This window comes from Microtus oregoni, unplaced genomic scaffold (genome assembly GCF_018167655.1).
Source record: "Microtus oregoni isolate MIOR12 unplaced genomic scaffold, Mior012 000150F_ref0000365, whole genome shotgun sequence".
Taxonomy (NCBI): Eukaryota; Metazoa; Chordata; class Mammalia; order Rodentia; family Cricetidae; genus Microtus; species Microtus oregoni.
The window spans coordinates 1,182,533-1,200,239 of NW_024544800.1; the positions used below are offsets into that span (position 1 = coordinate 1,182,533).

Below are 17,707 nucleotides of genomic sequence, written 5' to 3' on the forward strand. Positions count from 1 at the left end.
AGCAAAGATGCCAAGTATCTTTGAATATTAGGAGGTTCTTACTTTCTATTGTTAGCACTTTGTATTTGTTAGCACTTAGTATTTGCTCTCGAATAGCCTGAGAGAGAAGAGCTGTCAACTAATAGTAGGTTCTTGATTTAGAAATGCTCCTATAAGGAGGGGGAGGGAAATGGGAGGCGGTGGCGGGGAAGAGACAGAAATCTTTAATAAATAAGTAAATTAAAAAAAAAAAGAAATGCTCCTATACAAATAACAACATTTTGAATTAAATTTATTTATTTGTGCATGTGGGGGAAGAAGGTATAAGCCATAGTTTGTGTGTGCCCAAAACAACTTGGCTAGGTGTGGTGGCACAGCTTTTCATCCTAGCACTTGGGTGGCAGAAAGCAAGAATTCAAGGCCAGCCAAGTCTACACAGTAGGATCCTATCTTTAAAAAAAACAAAGCAAAGCACTTAGGAGTCAGAGGCAGGCATATTTCTGTTAGTTTGAGGCCAGCCTGGTCTACAGAATGAGTTCCACCAGCCAGAGAAACCCTATCATGAGGGGAATAAAGAACTCAGAGAATTGGAAAAGGAAATAAAGAACTCAGAGAATTGGAACTTCTTTCTATCCTGTGAATCCTGGAATTAAACTCAGATCATTGGGCTTATTGGTAAACACCTCTATCCACCGAGCCATTTTGCTGTCCATAAAAAACACTTCAATAGGGCTGGAGAGATGGCTCAGCCGTTAAGAGCACTGCTTACCCCTCCTAAAGGTCCTGAGTTCAATGCCCAGCAACCACGTGGTGGCTCATAACCATCTGTAATGAGGTATGGTGCCCTCTTCTGGCCTTCAGGCATACACACAGACAGAGTATTGCATACATAATAAAAAAATATTTTAAAAAAATACATCAGTAATTACTCAATGTTAGCTTTCTTTCTTTTTCCCTTTTTGTTCCAACTTTTTATGCCAAAGCTATCATCTATAATATTAGTTCTACAGACCATTTTATTATGTTGATGCCCCCAAAATTCTGAGTTAAATTTTCTGTTGCATATAATCATAATGTTCAGCCGGGCAGTGGTGGCGCATGCCTTTAATCCCAGCACTCAGGAGGCAGAAGCAGGCGGATCTCTGTGAGTTCGAGGCCAGCCTGGTCTACAAGAGCTAGTTTCAGGACAGGCTCCAAAAGCTACGGAGAAACCCTGTCTCGAAAAATCAAAAAAAAAAAATCATAATGTTCTATGTGTGCAGTGTTATAAAATTTTGAGATGGAACTATGGAATAAGGAATTTTATTTTTGCAAAACTTAGTCTTTAATGCAAAAATAATTTAGTTGTAGGTTTAGAAGAGGGAGTCTTCTTTAAAAATCAGGGTGGCTGGGTGGTGGCGGCGCACACCTTTAATCCCAGCACTTGGGAGGCAGAGGCAGGCAGATCTGAGTTCGAGGTCAGCTTGGTCTACAAGAGCTAGTTTCAGGATAGGCTCCAAAGCTACAGAGAAACCCTGTCTTGAAAAACTAACTAAATAAATAAATAAGTAAATAAAAATCAGGGTGTAAGAATCCTTAATAAGACCCTTAAATTACAGAGAATTTCCCGTGAGCTTGTGTATTTTTGTGGAAAGAGTCTATAGTTTTCATCAGAAATATTTGTAACTCAGTGGAAATTGGGGCTCTCTGATATAAATAGTGGTTTTCATTTAACTGCCCATGCCTTCTTTTTACTAGTCTTGGCCATTTCATCACCCAGTTAATAAGAAGTTTGTTCCAGATTATTATAAAGTCATTATCAGTCCGATGGATTTGGAGACTATACGTAAGGTGAATGATTTTTTATAAGCAGTGGCTTTTTATAGTCAATGTTTTTGTATATACAGCTGAATGCCTGATTGTTTTTGTCATAGAATATCTCCAAGCACAAATACCAAAGTCGAGAGAGCTTCCTAGATGATGTAAACCTTATTCTGGCCAACAGTGTTAAGTACAATGGTGAGTATTTGTTTTTTTCCTCATTAAACAGTCTTTTCTATCTAACATTAATTTGTGTTAATTAATTTTAAGGACTCTGGGAGGTGGTGGCGCATGCTTTTAATCCCAGCACTTGGGAGGCAGAGGCAGGTGGATCTCTGTGAGTTTGAGGCCAGCCTGGTCTATAGAACAAGTTCTAGGACAGCCAAGGATGTTACACAGAGAAACCCTGTCTTGAAAAAAAAAAAAGCTGCTTAAGCAGCTTTGAACAGTGATAGCTAAATCAAGTAACTGAGTTTACTTTTTAAAATTTTGTTTTTACAGTTATATGTATGTTGTAAGGGGGGGGGGTGGTGTTCTATGCTTTTGGAGGTTAGAGGACAACTTGGAGATTTAGTTCTCTGCTTCTGCCATATGGGTTCCAGGGATTGAACCTAGGTTGTCAGACTTGACACTGAACCATTTACTCTGCTCAGTTGTTGGTTTGTTTGTTTATTTGGTTGGTTGGTTGGTTGGTTGGTTGGTTGGTTGGTTTGGGGTTTTGGGGAATGGTTCAAGTCAGTGTTTCTCTGTGTATCCTTAGAACTTGCTCTGTAGACCAGGCTGACCTTGAACTCAGAGATCTCCCTGCCTCTGCCTCCCGAATGCTGGCATGAGCCACCACTGCCCAGTTCATTTTTTTTTTGAGTAAGTATATATTTTAGTGTGTGTTTTGTAAGAATCACTATTAAACTTTAATCACAGAAAGCCATTTGTCCTTAGTTTAGAAATTGTGTAAAGCATAGAAAAAATGAGGTATGAATAAAAATCAAATGGATATTCCTTGTCCTTTGAGTCATAACTATGTTTCTATAAGATTTGAAAAGTTACATTCCAACCCTACATGGAGCTGAAGCTGAAATGTATAGCTGGCTATAGGCCACAGCAAACTTTGGTGTGTGGAATTTAGCACCTGAATTGATGGAATAATGTGTGATAGAGTCTTTGCTAGCTGCTTCATCTGGATAGGAAGGATCGTCTCTGCTCTAGCACTTCGTTCGTTCTCCAGTTGATATAAACAAACAAATTGCAGCTTGACAAAGCTATAATGAAAGGATATACAAAGTACATTAGAGAGAAAAAATACTTTAATCTATGGGTTAGGAAAGGCTTCATGAACTAGTAAAAGAGTTTTTGTTGTGTGTGTGTGTGTGTTTTTTAAGATAGATTTATTTATATTTTTATGTACAGTATTCTACCTATATACCAGAAGAGGGCACCAGATCTCACTATAGATGGTTGTGAGCCATCATGTGGTTGCTGGGAATTGAACTCAGGACCTCTGGAAGAGCAGCCAGTGCTCTTAATCTCTGAGCCATCTCTCAGGCCCAGTTTTTGTTGTTTTATGGTCTCATATATCCTAGGCTGGTCTTGAACTTGATATATACCTGAAGATGACCTTGGATTCATCTTTCTGCTCCCCCCCCTCAAGTTTGTGTAGAACCCCACGTATGGTTCAGTAATTTTCTTTTGAGACAGAGTCTCAACTACGTAGCCCTGGCTAGCCTGGATCTCACTATGTAGAGCCCACAGAGACTGTTCTGCCTCTGCTAGTATTAAAGACACATGCCACTATACTCAGTCAAAAAAATTTCAATAAACCATTTTTAAGACGTATTTTTAATTATATGTATGTGTGGGTTTACACATGTGAGTGCAGATGCCTGTGAAGGCCAGGGGAGAGTATGAGATCTTGTGGAGCTGGAGTTATAATTGGTTGTGAATTGCCCAGCATGGTTGCTGGGAACTGAACTCAAGTCTGCAAGAGCAGCAAATGCTCTGAACCACTTGAGTTATCATTCCAGCAATGGGAACTTATTTTTGAACTGAGGCTTTTTTTTTGGGGGGGGGGTGATTTTTCGAGACAGGATTTCATTGTTTAGCTCTGGCTATCTTGGAACACACAAGTGCTAGGTGGGATTAAAGGTGTGCATCACTACCTCCTAGCTTGAACTGAGTTGAGAAATGTTGATGACTTCCAGGACAGGCTCCAAAGCTACAGGGAAACCCTGTCTCAAAAAACCAAAAAAGAAAAAAAAAGGAAAAGAAAAAGACATGTTGACTATTATAGTTAATTACTAAACATTACTATGCTGAACAGATAATCAAGAAGAGAAGGATGAGATAGGACCAAATGCAAAAAATACACGGAAGTACTTTGGATGGGGAAGTACAAACAAGTTTGTTTTGAATATAGGGTAGTAGCCGGGTGGTGGTGGTGCATGCCTTTAATCCACTTGGGAGGCAGAGGCAGGCAGTTCTCTGTGAGTTCAAGGCCAGCCTGGTCTACAAGAGCTAGTTCCAGGACAGCCTCCAAAGCTACAGAGAAACCCTGTCTCAAAAAAAAAAAAAACAAAAAAAATGAATATAGGGGCTGGAGAGATGGCTCAGAGGGTAAGAGCATTGCCTGCTCTTCCAAAGGTCCTGAGTTCAATTCCCAGCAACCACATGGTGGCTCACAGCCATCTGTAATGAGGTGTCTGGTGCCCTCTTCTGGCCTTCAGGCATACACTTGTATACATAATAAATAAATAAATAAATATTTAAAAAAATGAATATAGGGTAGTGGCTAGGTTTGATTATAAAATGAGACAGGGCTCAAAGGTTAAGAGCACTGGTTGTTCTTCCAGAAGTCTTGAGTTCAATACCCAGCAACCACATGGTGGCTCACAAGTATTATCACAAGTGGTAATGAGATCTGCTGCAGACAGAATACTGTATAAATAAATAAAAATAAATAAACCTTTAAAAATATAAAACGAGATAAAGGAGGTAAGACCCAAATTGTGAAAGGCCCAGTAAGTCACACTAAACCAGTAGAAGGGGAGAGGGATATAATTTTAGTAAATATCATTTAGGAAGTTATTCACCTCCTCCACTTCATTATTAGGAGACCAGTAAAGAAACTAACAATAGCCATGTTGAAAAACAAACAAAACCTAACCACCTGGGACCTGGAGCGATTACTCAATGGTTAAGAGCACTGGCTGCTCTTCCAGACGTCCTGAATTCAATTCCCAGCACCCACATGGTGGTTGACAACCATCTGTAATGAAATCTGGCGCCCTCTTCTGGCCCGAAGGCATGTACAGGCAGAGCATTATATATAATAAATAAATCTTTTAAAAAAAGCAAAAACTAAAACTAAAAACCTAACAGCCTGAGCAGTTAAAAAGCAGCAAGAAGGCCTGACATGGTTGCACATACCTTTAATCCTAGCAAATGGGACAGTGGCAGGCAGATCTCTGTGAGTTGAAGGATAGCCAGGGCTCTGAATAAAGACCTTGTCTCCAAAAGGCAAAACAGAGCCAAAAGAAGCAATAAGAATGAAAAAGTTGGGCAGATTATATACAAAGTAAGAAAGAGAGGAGTGGGGGAAGGGGGGAAATGGGAGGCTGGGAGGAGGCGGAAATTTTTTTTTTCAATAAAAAAAATAAGCCGGGGGGGCTGGAGAGATGGCTCAGTGGTTAAGAGCATTGCCTGCTCTTCCAAAGGTCCTGAGTTCAATTCCCAGCAACCACATGGTGGCTCACAACCATCTGTAATGAGGTCTGGCGCCCTCTTCTGGCCTGCAGGCATACAGACAGAACATTGTATACATAATAAATAAATAAATAAATATTAAAAAAAAAATAAGCCGGGTGGTGGTGGCGCACGCCTTTAATCCCAGCACTTGGGAGGCAGAGGCAGGCGGATCTCTGTGAGTTCGAGACCAGCCTGGTCTACAAGAGCTAGTTCCAGGACAGGCTCCAAAACCACAGAGAAACCCTGTCTCGAAAAACCAAAAAAAAAAAAAAAAAAAAAAAAAGTAGAATTGATACCTTCATACTTATGAACCAGATAGGTAGAGGAGTGTATGTGTCTGTCTGTCTTTTAAATGAGACATTAGAGTTGAACTGCCTCATTAAGGAAACTTGTGGACCAATTGTGACTCACACCTTTATTTCTAGCACTCAGGGAGCAGAGGCAGTCGGATCACAGGTATCTTTGAGTTCTACATAGAGAGTTCCAGGCCAGCCAAGATTTATAGTGACTCTCCCTCAAAAGCAAAAAGACAATATTATGGGTTATGAATGGGATATGTTTGGCTATCTGACATGAAGTTTGCAGTGATTTTTATTTTAGGACTTATATATTAAAACTATTTTTTTAGACGAGAGGAGGCTCTTACTACTGTGTTGCCTAGACTAGCCTGCAACTCTTGAGTGGTCCTTCTGCTTGTGTTTCCCAGTAACTGAGTCCACAGGTTCATTCTTATTTTAATTTTTCATTTAATTTTAAGCCCTTCATGGGTCTGGAGAGGTGGCTCAGAGCACTGACTGCTTTCTAGAGGTCCTGAGTTCAATTCCCAGCACCCACATGGTGGCTCACAACCATCGATAGTGGAATCTGATACCCTCTTCTGGCTTAGCACTCATATATAAAATATAAATAAATAAAATTTTAAAAAAAGAAAGTCAGGCAGTGGTAGTGTACTCCTTTAGTCCTAGTATTCAGGAGACAAAGGTAGGTGGATCTCTGTGACTTCAAGGCCAGCCTAATCTACAAGAGCTAGTTCCAAGACAGGCTCCAAAACTACAGAGAAACCCTGTCTCAAAAAAAGAAAAAGAGAGAGAGATGAGAGAGAGAGAGATCCTTCATATACAATACCACATTATATGTATAAGACTATTTCCATAGAATTTTAATTTTTCATTCTTTTTAATGATAACTAGATTTCTTTAAATATATCTCTTCCATCTTTCCCATTAATATTTCACTTAGAGCTTTTTGTTTTGTTTTTGAGATGGTTTTACTCATGTTAGCCTCAAACTTGGCTCTCTTCCTCAACTTTTCCAGTGCTGGGATTATACAGTTGTATGCCACTGCACCCCCCTTTTTATCCCATTATGGCCTCTTTTTTTTAGATTTATTTATTATGTATACAGTTTTATGTCTGTATGTGTGCCTATTCACCAGAAGAGAGCAGATCTCATTATAGGTGGTTGTGAGTTCCTAGTGATTGAACTCAGTACCTCTGGAAGAGCAGCCAGCAGTCAGTGCTTTTAACCTCTGAGCCATCTCTCCAGCTCACCAATATGGCTTTTTTAAAGATTTATTTATTAATCTTTAAATAAATAATTTATTTTAAAGATTTATTTTGTGTCTGAGTGCTCCGTCTGCATGTATGCATTTATGCCAGAAGAGGGCATCGGATCTCTTTATAGATGGTTGTGAGCCACCATGTGGGTACTGGAAATTGAACTTGGGACCTCTAGGAAAGCAGCCAGTGCTCTTCTTTGTTTGTTTGTTTGTTTATTGTGTATACAGTATTCTGCCTACATGCATGCCTGCAGGCCAGAAGAAAGCACCAGATCTTATTACAAATGGTTGTTAAGCCACTGTGTGGTTGCTAGGAATTGAACTCAGGACCTTTAGACAAGCAGGCAGTACTTTTAACCACTGAGCTATCTAAGAGTTAGAGTCACTTCTTGAAACTGTATTGTGATGACAACTGTCCTCCTCCTTTTCAGTCTTCTTTGCTGAATATTCTTACTTATAAACTTTAACTACCATCTCTTTTTTTATTTTTATTTTATTTTATTTATTTATTTATTTATTTTGGTTTTCCAAGACAGGGTTTCTCCGTAGCTTTTTGGTTCCTGTCCTGGAACTAGCTCTTGTAGTCCAGGCTGGTCTCAACTCACAGAGATCCACCGGCCTCTGCCTCCTGAGTGCTGGGATTAAAGGCGTGCGCCACCACCGCCCGGCTTATTTTTTTTATTGAAAAAAAAAATTCCACCTCCTCCCAGCCTCCCATTTCCCCCCTTCCCCCACTCCTCTCCCCCTCCCCCCACTCCTCTCCCCCTCCCTCGCCAGTCTTTTTAAGAAAAATCTTTTCTTAAGATTTATTTATTATGTATGTACAGTATCCTGTCTGCCTGTATGCTTACAGGCCAGAAGAGGGCACCAGATCTTATAACAGGTGATTGTGAGCCATCATGTGGTTGCTGGGAATTGAACTCAGGACCTCTGGAAGAGCAGTCAGTGCTCTTAACTGCTGAACCATCTCTCCAGCCCCTACCATCTCTTTCTTGATGACTCTGTTTTAGAGCAAGATCTGTGTCTTCGTTCACATGCTAAAAATGTTTTTTTTTGGGGGGGGGGTGTTTGGTTTTTCGAGACAGGGTCTCTCTGTAGTTTTGGAGCCTGTCCTGGAACTAGCTCTTGTAGGCCAGGCTGGTGTCAAACTCATATTCACCTGCCTCTGCCTCCCGAGTGCTGGGATTAAAGGTGTGCGCCACCACCACCCCGCAAAATGTTCTTTTTAAAATAAAAAATTGCCGGGCGCCGGTCCCACCATTGCCCAGCGTATATGAATGTTTTGATCAAATATATTTCTCTGCACCATATACATGCCTGGTACCCAAGGAGGTTAAAAGAAGGTGTTGGATCTTCTGGAATTGGAGTTACAGATGGTTGTGAATCCGTGTGAGTGATGAAAAATGTACAGGGATCCTCTATAAGACCAAATGCTCACCGGGCAGTGGTGGCGCATGCCTTCAATCCCAGTACTTGGGAGGCAGAGGCAGGCGGATCCTTGTGAGTTCGAGGCCAGCCTGGTCTTCAAAGTGAGTTCCAGGACAGCCTAGACTGTTACAAAGAGAAACCATATCTCTAAAAGCCAAAAGAAAAAAAGAAAATGAAAAAAGAAAGTAGAAGAAAGGTCCAAGTTAAAGATTAAACATAGGTTTTTCTGGATCTTAAATAATTATATTCTATTGGATAGCAAAGTGTAATATTCTTGTTTTTAAATTTCAATGTATGAGGCTGGAGAGATTGTTCAGTGATTAACAGCACTGGCTACTCTTCCAGACGCCCTAGTTTAACTTCCCAGCACATACATAGCAGCCCCAAACCATATGTGACTCCAGTCTGACAGCCTCTTTGGGTACCAGGCATGCATATAATGTACAGAAATACACATAAGCAAAACTCCCACATAAAATAACAACATAAATTTTAGCTGGGTGGTGGTAGTGCACACCTTCAATCCCAGCACTCAGAAAGCAGAGGCAGGCAGATCTCAGTGAGTTAAAGGCCAACTTGGTATACAGAGCTCCTTCCTGGACAGCTAAGGTTACACAAAGAAACCCTGCCTTGAAAAACATAAACAAATTTTAGTGGTGTTTTAAATAAATGAATAAACAGCAATATGTATTAAATCAGTATTATTAAATATGTATTAATACAAAATTTTTAAAGTTACATTTTACTTCTTTCATAGGGTCTGAGAGTCAGTATACTAAGACTGCTCAGGAGATTGTGAATGTTTGTTACCAGACATTAACAGAGGTAGGTGGTTAAGAGAAAATCTAGCTCCCTGAAACCTTTCTATTGTGTCCTTGAGTTTGAAGCTTTCCTAACTACCCTGTTTTCTTTCAAATGCCATATTCTGTCTTCTATTCTCATTCCATCATTTCTTTTTCTGCTTTGTTTAGGTTATCAGCTGTGTTCTGTTGTTAGAATAGAAACACTGTGAAAACAGGGATTGTGTATGTGTTTTGTTTATTTTTGCCTACCCAGTACCTAAATGTTGGATAAATTCATTAATTTTATTTGTTTCTCAGTATGATGAACATTTGACTCAACTTGAGAAAGATATTTGTACAGCTAAAGAAGCAGCTCTGGAGGAAGCAGAATTAGAAAGCCTGGACCCAATGACTCCAGGACCTTACACACCTCAGGTGAGCCAAAGGATTAGGAATTTATTAGAGTTTTCTTATGATTTGGGAAATTGGGAGCATATTAACAGATGTGTTTACTGAGATACCATTCTTCTCTGTCCTTCCTCTTCATATGCCTTTCGTGTGCTTTCTTGTCTTCTCAAAGGCTAAGGTGAGTGAGGGCCATGTATCTTCGTGGCCTTGTTAAATCCAGAAGAGGCAACTATGGGATGAATGAGTGGGGTGGTTGTTTATAGACAGTGTATGAGAATGCCAGAATCCTGACTACTATAGCCAAAGGCATCTTCTAGTTCTCTTGTCAGTAAATTTTGGGGTTCTAAAACATCCCTAGAATATAGATTGCTCAGTTACAGATGAGGGCCACATTGTTCTTATACCTTCTAGATATCTGAATACCTGTTACCTTAGAGGTATATCAGTGTAACTCACATCTCTCAATTTCTGGGGTTAATTCCTTTCCTACTAAATGGAGACTTTTATATTTATATTTTAAGTTTATATGTTAGAAGACTAGAAAGCAGGGTAAATAAGAAATTTTTAGTTCTTTTAGTCTGAATAAACCTTTTGAGTATTTCCTCTGTATTACAGTCTGAGAAAGTTGGCATATTTGAAGAACAGACTTTAAATGCAGTATTAACAGATTCTTAGTTTCTTTATTGGAGACACTGTTAGAGTGGAAAAGGACATAAGATTTGATATAAAACAGGCCTGGGTATGAGTCTTAACTCTGCTTCTGTCTAGTTTTGTGGTATTGGGAAATTAACATTTCTATTCCCATTTCTCTCTAAGATGTGCTTTCCAACATTAAATGATTAGTTTGCATGGCACATGATAGGAATTCAGTAAATATTTGTTTCCTTCTTTGTATGAAAGGGTTTTTATTTATTGTTATTGTTGTTTTATAACGTTCCCAGAGGCTCTTTCAAATTTGACCAAATACTCTAATGCAGAATTTCTTCCAATTCTCATAGGATTATTTTTCATTCTATCAGGTTTCACTCTAAATTTAAATGCAGCATAGATGATCTCTGTTGGATTTTTGCTGTCTCTGTGTCTCATTCGTACACTTTCTCTATCTATCTTTTACTCTCTCTTTCATTCCAAAACCTAGGTTACTGAGGGGCCAGGTATAAAGAACCCTCAGATACTTCTTCAAGGTCCAGAACAAGGAAAGGCTCTTGGAGTTGTATGGGCAGATTGGGTCAAGGGGGCTTGGGTGAGTGATGTTGCCCAGGAAGGCCTTGTTTGCTAATAGACTCACAGTTTCCACAAGGTACTTTCTGGTAAGTTAAATCTTGGGTATTAGCCATCATTTTCCAGAAGAATAACCACTAAATATCATGTGATTTTCTCAGGTCTCGGAGAGTCATAAGCTTAGACCATTGGTGAATCAAAGCCTTGTCCTTCCTGACCAATAGCTGTTTTGGTATACTTAGTGAGTTTGCTATGGAGGGAGAGTATGAGATGGATAGTACTGCTCCGTTCTTTTCAGTTCATACTCTCATCATTCCCTTCATTTATGTGTATACATTTTAAGATAGCCTAGTCATTGCCTATTAACTAAGAAAAGCCTCATGTGTGACCACCCTTACTCATTACTATATAAAATCAAAAGATTATTAGAAAGTGTCTGGCCAGGCTGTGGTAACATACACCTTTATTTCCAGCACTTGGGAGGAAGAGGCAGGCAGATCTCTGTGAGTTCGAGGCCAGCCTGGTCTACAGAGCGAGTTCCAAGACAGGCTTCAAAGCTACATAGGCAAACCTTGTGTCGAAAAACCAAAGGAAAAAATAAAAAAAGTGTCTGTGTAAGATTAGTCTGTCATAATACAATTGTGATAGTATAGAAGCATGGAAGTAATCATGTTATTTTTAACTTCCAGACGGTGGCAGTCAATAATGTATTTGCATCTGGATATTTCTACCGAGCTTGCATTGAGCTCAGTACTTTAGAATTATTCATTTGCAGTTTCTCAAAATCCTCTTTATTTTTTAAATTTATTTATTTATTTATTTATTTATTTATTTATTTATTTATTTATTTATTTATTTATTTATTTGTATCTTGTGGCAGTGTAGCTTTGGAGCCTGTCCAGGAACTCCCGCTCTGTAGACCAGGCTGGCCTTGAACTCACAGAGATATATCCCCCCCCCCCCCACGCGCGCCTCTGCCTCCCAAGGGATTAAAGGCGTGTGCCACCAATGCCTGGCAGTCCTCTTTATTTACATACTACACTTTAAAATTTTGCAAAACTTTCCTGTTTTTCCCTTCTGTTGCATACTGGTTTATCTGTGCACTAATGTTTTGAAATCTATTTTGCCTCTATTTTGGAAACTCAAATCTTCTCAGTCAAATGTTGTTTGCTTGCTTGCTTCCAGAACAGCACATGTGGGCGTACATTTATTTCTTTGAGACAGGGTCTAGCTGTATGATCCAGACTGGCCTCAAGTTTGTGATCTTCCTGACCTAACTTTCCTAGTGCTCTATAGGCTTATACCCCTATTCCTTGCCTATAAGCAGGTTTTGTATTGACCAGAGTAACATGATGATTGGGGAAAATTAGAAGATGAGGCTGGAGAGATGGCTTGGCAGTTAAGAGTGCTTACTACTCTTTCAGAGGACCTGAGTTTGGTTCCTAGCACCCACGTTGTGTGACTTGCTGTTTTAATTCCACCTCCAGAAGTTCTGACACCTCCTTCTGGCCTCCATAGGCACTGCACTCACATGCAAAAACCTACACTCAAACATATATTCATACACATAATTTTTAAAAATGAATAAAGTCTTTTTTTAAAAGAAAACTGGAATATGCAAAGAGGTTTCATTTATCAATTCCATCTGTTACAACTTCAATATTTTGAATTTCTTCATATCTGTGTATGTGTGTTTATGTCTATAAATATACTTTACAAGTGAAATTGATGATTATTACTTTTCTTATTCTATTCACTTCATGAGTATTTTATCTAGTCCCTCCTATCGTTGTCTAGAATCTATTTGCTAAATCCCCGTTTTTTGGGGAGACAATAAAAGGGAGGGGTATATCATTTATTGAATACCAGGTATTGGTACATAGCTCTTAATTCTCATGACATCCCTGTAAGGTAGATATTATTATCCATATTTTACATGATTAACAGTGGTAGAACCAAGACTCAATCCCAGGGCTGTTTACTCCAATGCCCATGTTTTGTTTTGTTTTTAACATACCATTTAGTTTTGAAGCAATGTCTAAAAAACTCATGAACTGTCAAACCATCCCATGCTCTTGTTGAAATTTAAATTCCTTCATCCAGTTTATTATATGCCTCTAAGTCAGTAAAACTGTCACTAATATGAATTCCTGAACTTAAAAACAGCAAGGCAAGGCTTAGAAGAAGAAAGTAGGTTACTGACCAGAGAGGCTGTTAATATATACACTTGTCCCTAGGCTTTATGCATTTCTGCTTTAGTTTCTGAACACATACACTAGATACCGTAAGTCTGCTAGAGTTGATGTTATTCCTAGGGTTCTAAAACTGTCTACAAAGCTGTACCAGGCTGTGTTTCCTCTTTAATTGGGTTGTCTTGCATGTCCTTTTTCTTCAGTGAATGTTATGAAGGAGAATTCTTTGTATTTCTTCTAGTTGTTCCCTTGGTAGAAGCTAAGTTGTATGTTTTATGCCACAGCCTCCTGATTTGTATGATAACAGCACATCACTCAGTGTTTCTCGAGATACCTCTGTATATCAAGATGAGAGCAATATGTCTGTCTTGGATATTCCTGGTGCTACTTCAGAAAAGCAGCTAACACAGGTAGGATATTCTTTCTCTTTGTGAGATTGGTGATCTGCCTGCTGGGTGGATGTGGAGGGATGGACTGATAGCATGCACACATGAAGGATGACTAGACCCTTTGGCCCTGAAAACAAGGCTTTGAAATTTGATTTCTGGGGCATAGTTGGTAGAATTAAGCATAGTAGAACTTTAGGGAAAGTAGGTGAGGCATCAGAGCAGCCTAATAGGTAACTGACTAAAAAGACCAGCTGCATTCAGAGACAGCATTCACAGCAAGTGGCTTCCTGTTTGTGCGTTTTTAAGTTATAAATTAAATTAAAATTATGTATAATTTTTAATTGGCTTTTGCCTGAGATATAAAAACGTACTTTCAGTCTGAAGCTGGTTCTCAAGGTTCCATGAAAGAGTGCAAAACCCAGAAGGATTTTCTATCTGAAAAGCTTGAGTTAGAAAGGAAACATTGCCTCTATTGACAGTTAAGAGTGAACCAAAAACTTTCCTATTCTTTGGTTTTTCTTGCCCTGTCCATTATTTTCAAAAAATGATTGGGGAAAATGCACATGCCTTGAGCAATATAAACAGCCTCCACTAGCAGTAGGGTTGGCTCTGATATTAGGACAGAGCATTTGTCCTAGGTAAAGAACCCTTGATTAACTCCTATAAGCACATCCCTCAATGATGTGTTATTTGTGTTACTTACTCAGATTTGCCAGGGCCGAGGTAGGCTGGGCAAGGAAGAATCTGGTGTAGCTATTGAAGGGTATGAGGAGGAGGAAGAGGATGGGAAACTTAAGACTCCAGCCCCAGTGAGTATGCTTACAGAAAGCTTATGGTTACATTATACATTTATATGACAGGAGCCCCAGTCGTACAGGGCAAGCCAAATCCTAAGGTGATATCATAGAGTTTCTCCATAGTGAGTCTCAGTCTGACTTTAAACTGTAGAATGAGGTAGACAAATCCATCTACTATAATTATTTAACTTCTTGTGAGGCAGCAAATGGGATGCAGGGGAAAGAAGGTATTCTGGTCTCTTACTTAGTCGATAATGGCTGCCACTTGGACTTGTTTAGGAAGGTGAAGAAGGAGATGGTGATCTTGCAGATGAAGAGGAAGGAACTGTACAACAGCCTCAGGCCAGTGTTCTGTATGAGGATTTGCTTATGTCTGAAGGAGAAGATGATGAGGAAGATGCTGGGAGTGATGAAGAAGGAGATAACCCTTTTTCTGGTGAGATTTTGCTCCTTTGCTTCTGTTTCTATATAGCTCACTGTTTTGCCCTCAGGACTGAACAGGAACCTACTTGCTACTTATTGTGTGCTAGTTTAAAAAATCTGTCTCTTTTATTGGAGTTACATTAGTAGACATGAGAGTACTGAACATACACTCAGGATGATCATGTCCATTAGCCTAAGGAGAAATGAAGATGAACAGACACAGGTGCATAAAGGTAACAGTAGAAAAGGCAGTGCCCAACTAGCAGCTTTGAAGGGTTGTGTTTGGGAAAAGGAAAGGAAAATTAAGAGAAATAATTTTGCCAGGCAATAATGGTACATGCCTTTAATCCCAGCATTCGAGAGGCAGAGGCAGGCAGATCTATGTGAGTTTGAGGCCAGCCTGCTCTGCAGAGCGAGTTCAAGGACAGGCTCCAAAGCTACACAGAGAAATCCTGTCTTGAAAACCACCCCCAAAAATAATAATAATTGGAATTGTAATGGTAAGGTAAAGGTATTGAAGGGAATAGAAAACAGGTAGATTAGACTGAGATAGAAGACATAAATCGCTTGGACTCAGTTTCTAAACTATATATCTTGCTACTATTGACATTTGGTAGTTAAAGAAAGGCCTGAGAAGCTAGTCAGTAGTGGCACATGCTTTTAATCCGAGCACTCAGGAGGCAGAGACAGGTGGATCCCTGTGAGTTCAAGGCCAGCCTGGTCTACAGAGCGAGTTCCAGGACAGGTTCCAAAGCTACAGAGAAACCCTGTCTCAAAAAAAAAAAAAAAAACAAGAAAGGCCTAAGAGGTGAGGACTATAGGCACAAAATCTGTATAGACTAGTTTTGGAATACTAGTCTAAAGATGCTAATTCTGACAAGAATTTTTCTTACTCTTGTTTTGTTGTTCTGGTGCTGTGGCTCAATGCATACTATCTAATGCATTTGAGGCAAACACTCTGGCACTGAGCCATACCTCTAGTTCATCAAGCTTGTCTCTTAATGAACCGCAATCTGTCTTTTTACAGCTATTCAGCTAAGTGAAAGTGGAAGTGACTCTGATGTGGAATCTGGCACTTTAAGACCCAAACAGCCCCATGTGCTTCAAGAGACTACAAGGATGGGCATGGAAAATGAAGAAAGCATGATGTCCTATGAGGGAGATGGTGGAGAAGCTTCCCGTGGTTTGGAGGATAGCAACATCAGGTAATGACAGCAATATGCTACTGGGCTCTGGCATCATTTCCCAGCTATGATGAGAAAGGGCCTAACATCAGATAGCTGTCTTCTGTCAAACATTCCCTGAGCACCTCTACTTAGGCCCTGGGAATACATAGATGAATAAGATATAGCCTGCCCTTAAAGAGCTCTTCTAATGGAATCATCATCTGTAATGATTTAAAAAATCATTAGAGATTCAATGTCATAAATTCCTAAGAACAAGCTGGGTGGTAGTGGCACATGCCTTTAATCCCAGCACTCAGGAGGCAGAGGCAGGCAGATCTCTGTGAGTTCAAGGTAGCCTGGTCTACAAGAGCTAGTTCTAGGACAGGCTCCAAGGCTACACGGAGAAACCCTGTCTCGGGGGGGAAAAAAGTTCATAAGAACAGAATGCTGAGGTATCCCTAAAAAACTTTTAAGTAATCAGGGTCAATTTCACATAGAAGAATTTGAACTATGCATTAAAGGATGGATAGGAGTCTGCTAAGCATATATAGTGTATAGTGACGGCAAGGGAGATAGAACTCTGACAGATGAAATAATATGTCAGAGGCATAGAAATATAACATGAAGTGTGTTCAAGAGTAAATGGTGGGGGCTGGAGAGATGGCTCAGTGGTTAAGAGCATTGCCTGCTCTTCCAGAGGTCCTGAGTTCAATTCCCAGCAACCACATGATAGCTCACAACCATCTGTAATGATGTCTGGTGCCCTCTTCTGGCCTGCAGACATACAAGCAGACAGAATACTGTATACTAAATAAATAGATATTTAAAAAAAAAATAGTAAATGGTGTTGGTTGGGAAATTAAGACTTTTGAAATAGCATGAGCCTATATTGTAGAGGACCATAAATGGAATGCCAAGGCATTTGGATTTTGTTCTGTTAGGGGTCCATACTTTCAGTAAAAGGAAGTTGTAGACTATGTTGGCACACTTCTGTAATCTCAGTAGTTAGAGCATGAGGTAAGGAAGATCCTAAATTCATGGTTAGTCAGCTGTGGTGGTGCAGGTCTAAAAAGGGGCAGGTGTATCTCTGAATTTAAGACCAGGCTAGTATGTAAAGGGAGGTCCAGACCATTAAAACCCTGTGTCAAAAACAAAAACCCACAAACCTGGGCTATGTATTGAGGCTCTATCCAAAAACAAACAAAACTGCTGGGTGTGGTGATGCTCACCTGTGCACATTTTCAAGGTGGAGGTAGAAAGGTCAGGGATTAAAGGTAATATGCTGCTACAGGGTGAGTTCAAAGCTAGGCCAGGGTTACATGAGACACTGTTTCAAAAAAAAGAAAAGAAAGTAACATGAAATTTGTATGTTAATTGACTTAAGGGCAGTATGGGACAGAAAATTGCAGTATTCAGTTGAATTTGGGAGTTGTTTGTTTGATAAATAATGAAAATTTCATTGAGGAAAGAAAAACAGAAAGGATGGGAAAATGATTTTGACTTTAAACATGTTGGATTTACTGCACATGTGATCCATCTTGCTAGCAAATAGATAAAATTTTATCTATCATAAGTAAAAACACAAATAAGGTTTGGGATTTCCTCCTGTAAGGAGTTCTGCCTATCAAGAATTTTGAAACAGGTTAATAGGCAGTAGCAGTGTAACATAAAAGGCAACCACAGGGTTTTTCTGGGACATGTAGAGGAATGGGGAGGGCAGCTGATTGGAGAAGGAAACTAAGCCAAATATGAGTAGTAGTTTTATAGGGTAAGAAGTATAAGATCTTCCAGAGACTTGGAATGGCAATGTGAAAACCTAATCAT

At 39.6% G+C, this 17,707-nt stretch overlaps 1 protein-coding gene across 4 annotated transcripts in view; it reads left to right on the forward strand.

The window, feature by feature from the left end:
* The window catches only part of LOC121444953 (transcription initiation factor TFIID subunit 1), a 77,779-nt gene that overhangs the window by 56,536 nt on the left and 3,536 nt on the right, over positions 1–17,707 (forward strand). Inside the window, exons 31-39 of one of the 4 annotated variants that reach the window (XM_041646909.1) lie at positions 1,717–1,809; positions 1,893–1,977; positions 9,263–9,330; positions 9,606–9,722; positions 9,868–9,873; positions 10,834–10,938; positions 13,393–13,518; positions 14,574–14,730; positions 15,745–15,922. In XM_041646909.1, coding sequence (XP_041502843.1) covers positions 1,717–1,809; positions 1,893–1,977; positions 9,263–9,330; positions 9,606–9,722; positions 9,868–9,873; positions 10,834–10,938; positions 13,393–13,518; positions 14,574–14,730; positions 15,745–15,922 — 935 coding nt within the window. Of the gene's footprint in view, positions 1–1,716; positions 1,810–1,892; positions 1,978–9,262; positions 9,331–9,605; positions 9,723–9,867; positions 9,874–10,833; positions 11,006–13,392; positions 13,519–14,573; positions 14,731–15,744; positions 15,923–17,707 lie in introns of those variants that run through there. The other 3 variants (XM_041646907.1, XM_041646908.1, XM_041646910.1) reach the window with 3 other exon arrangements.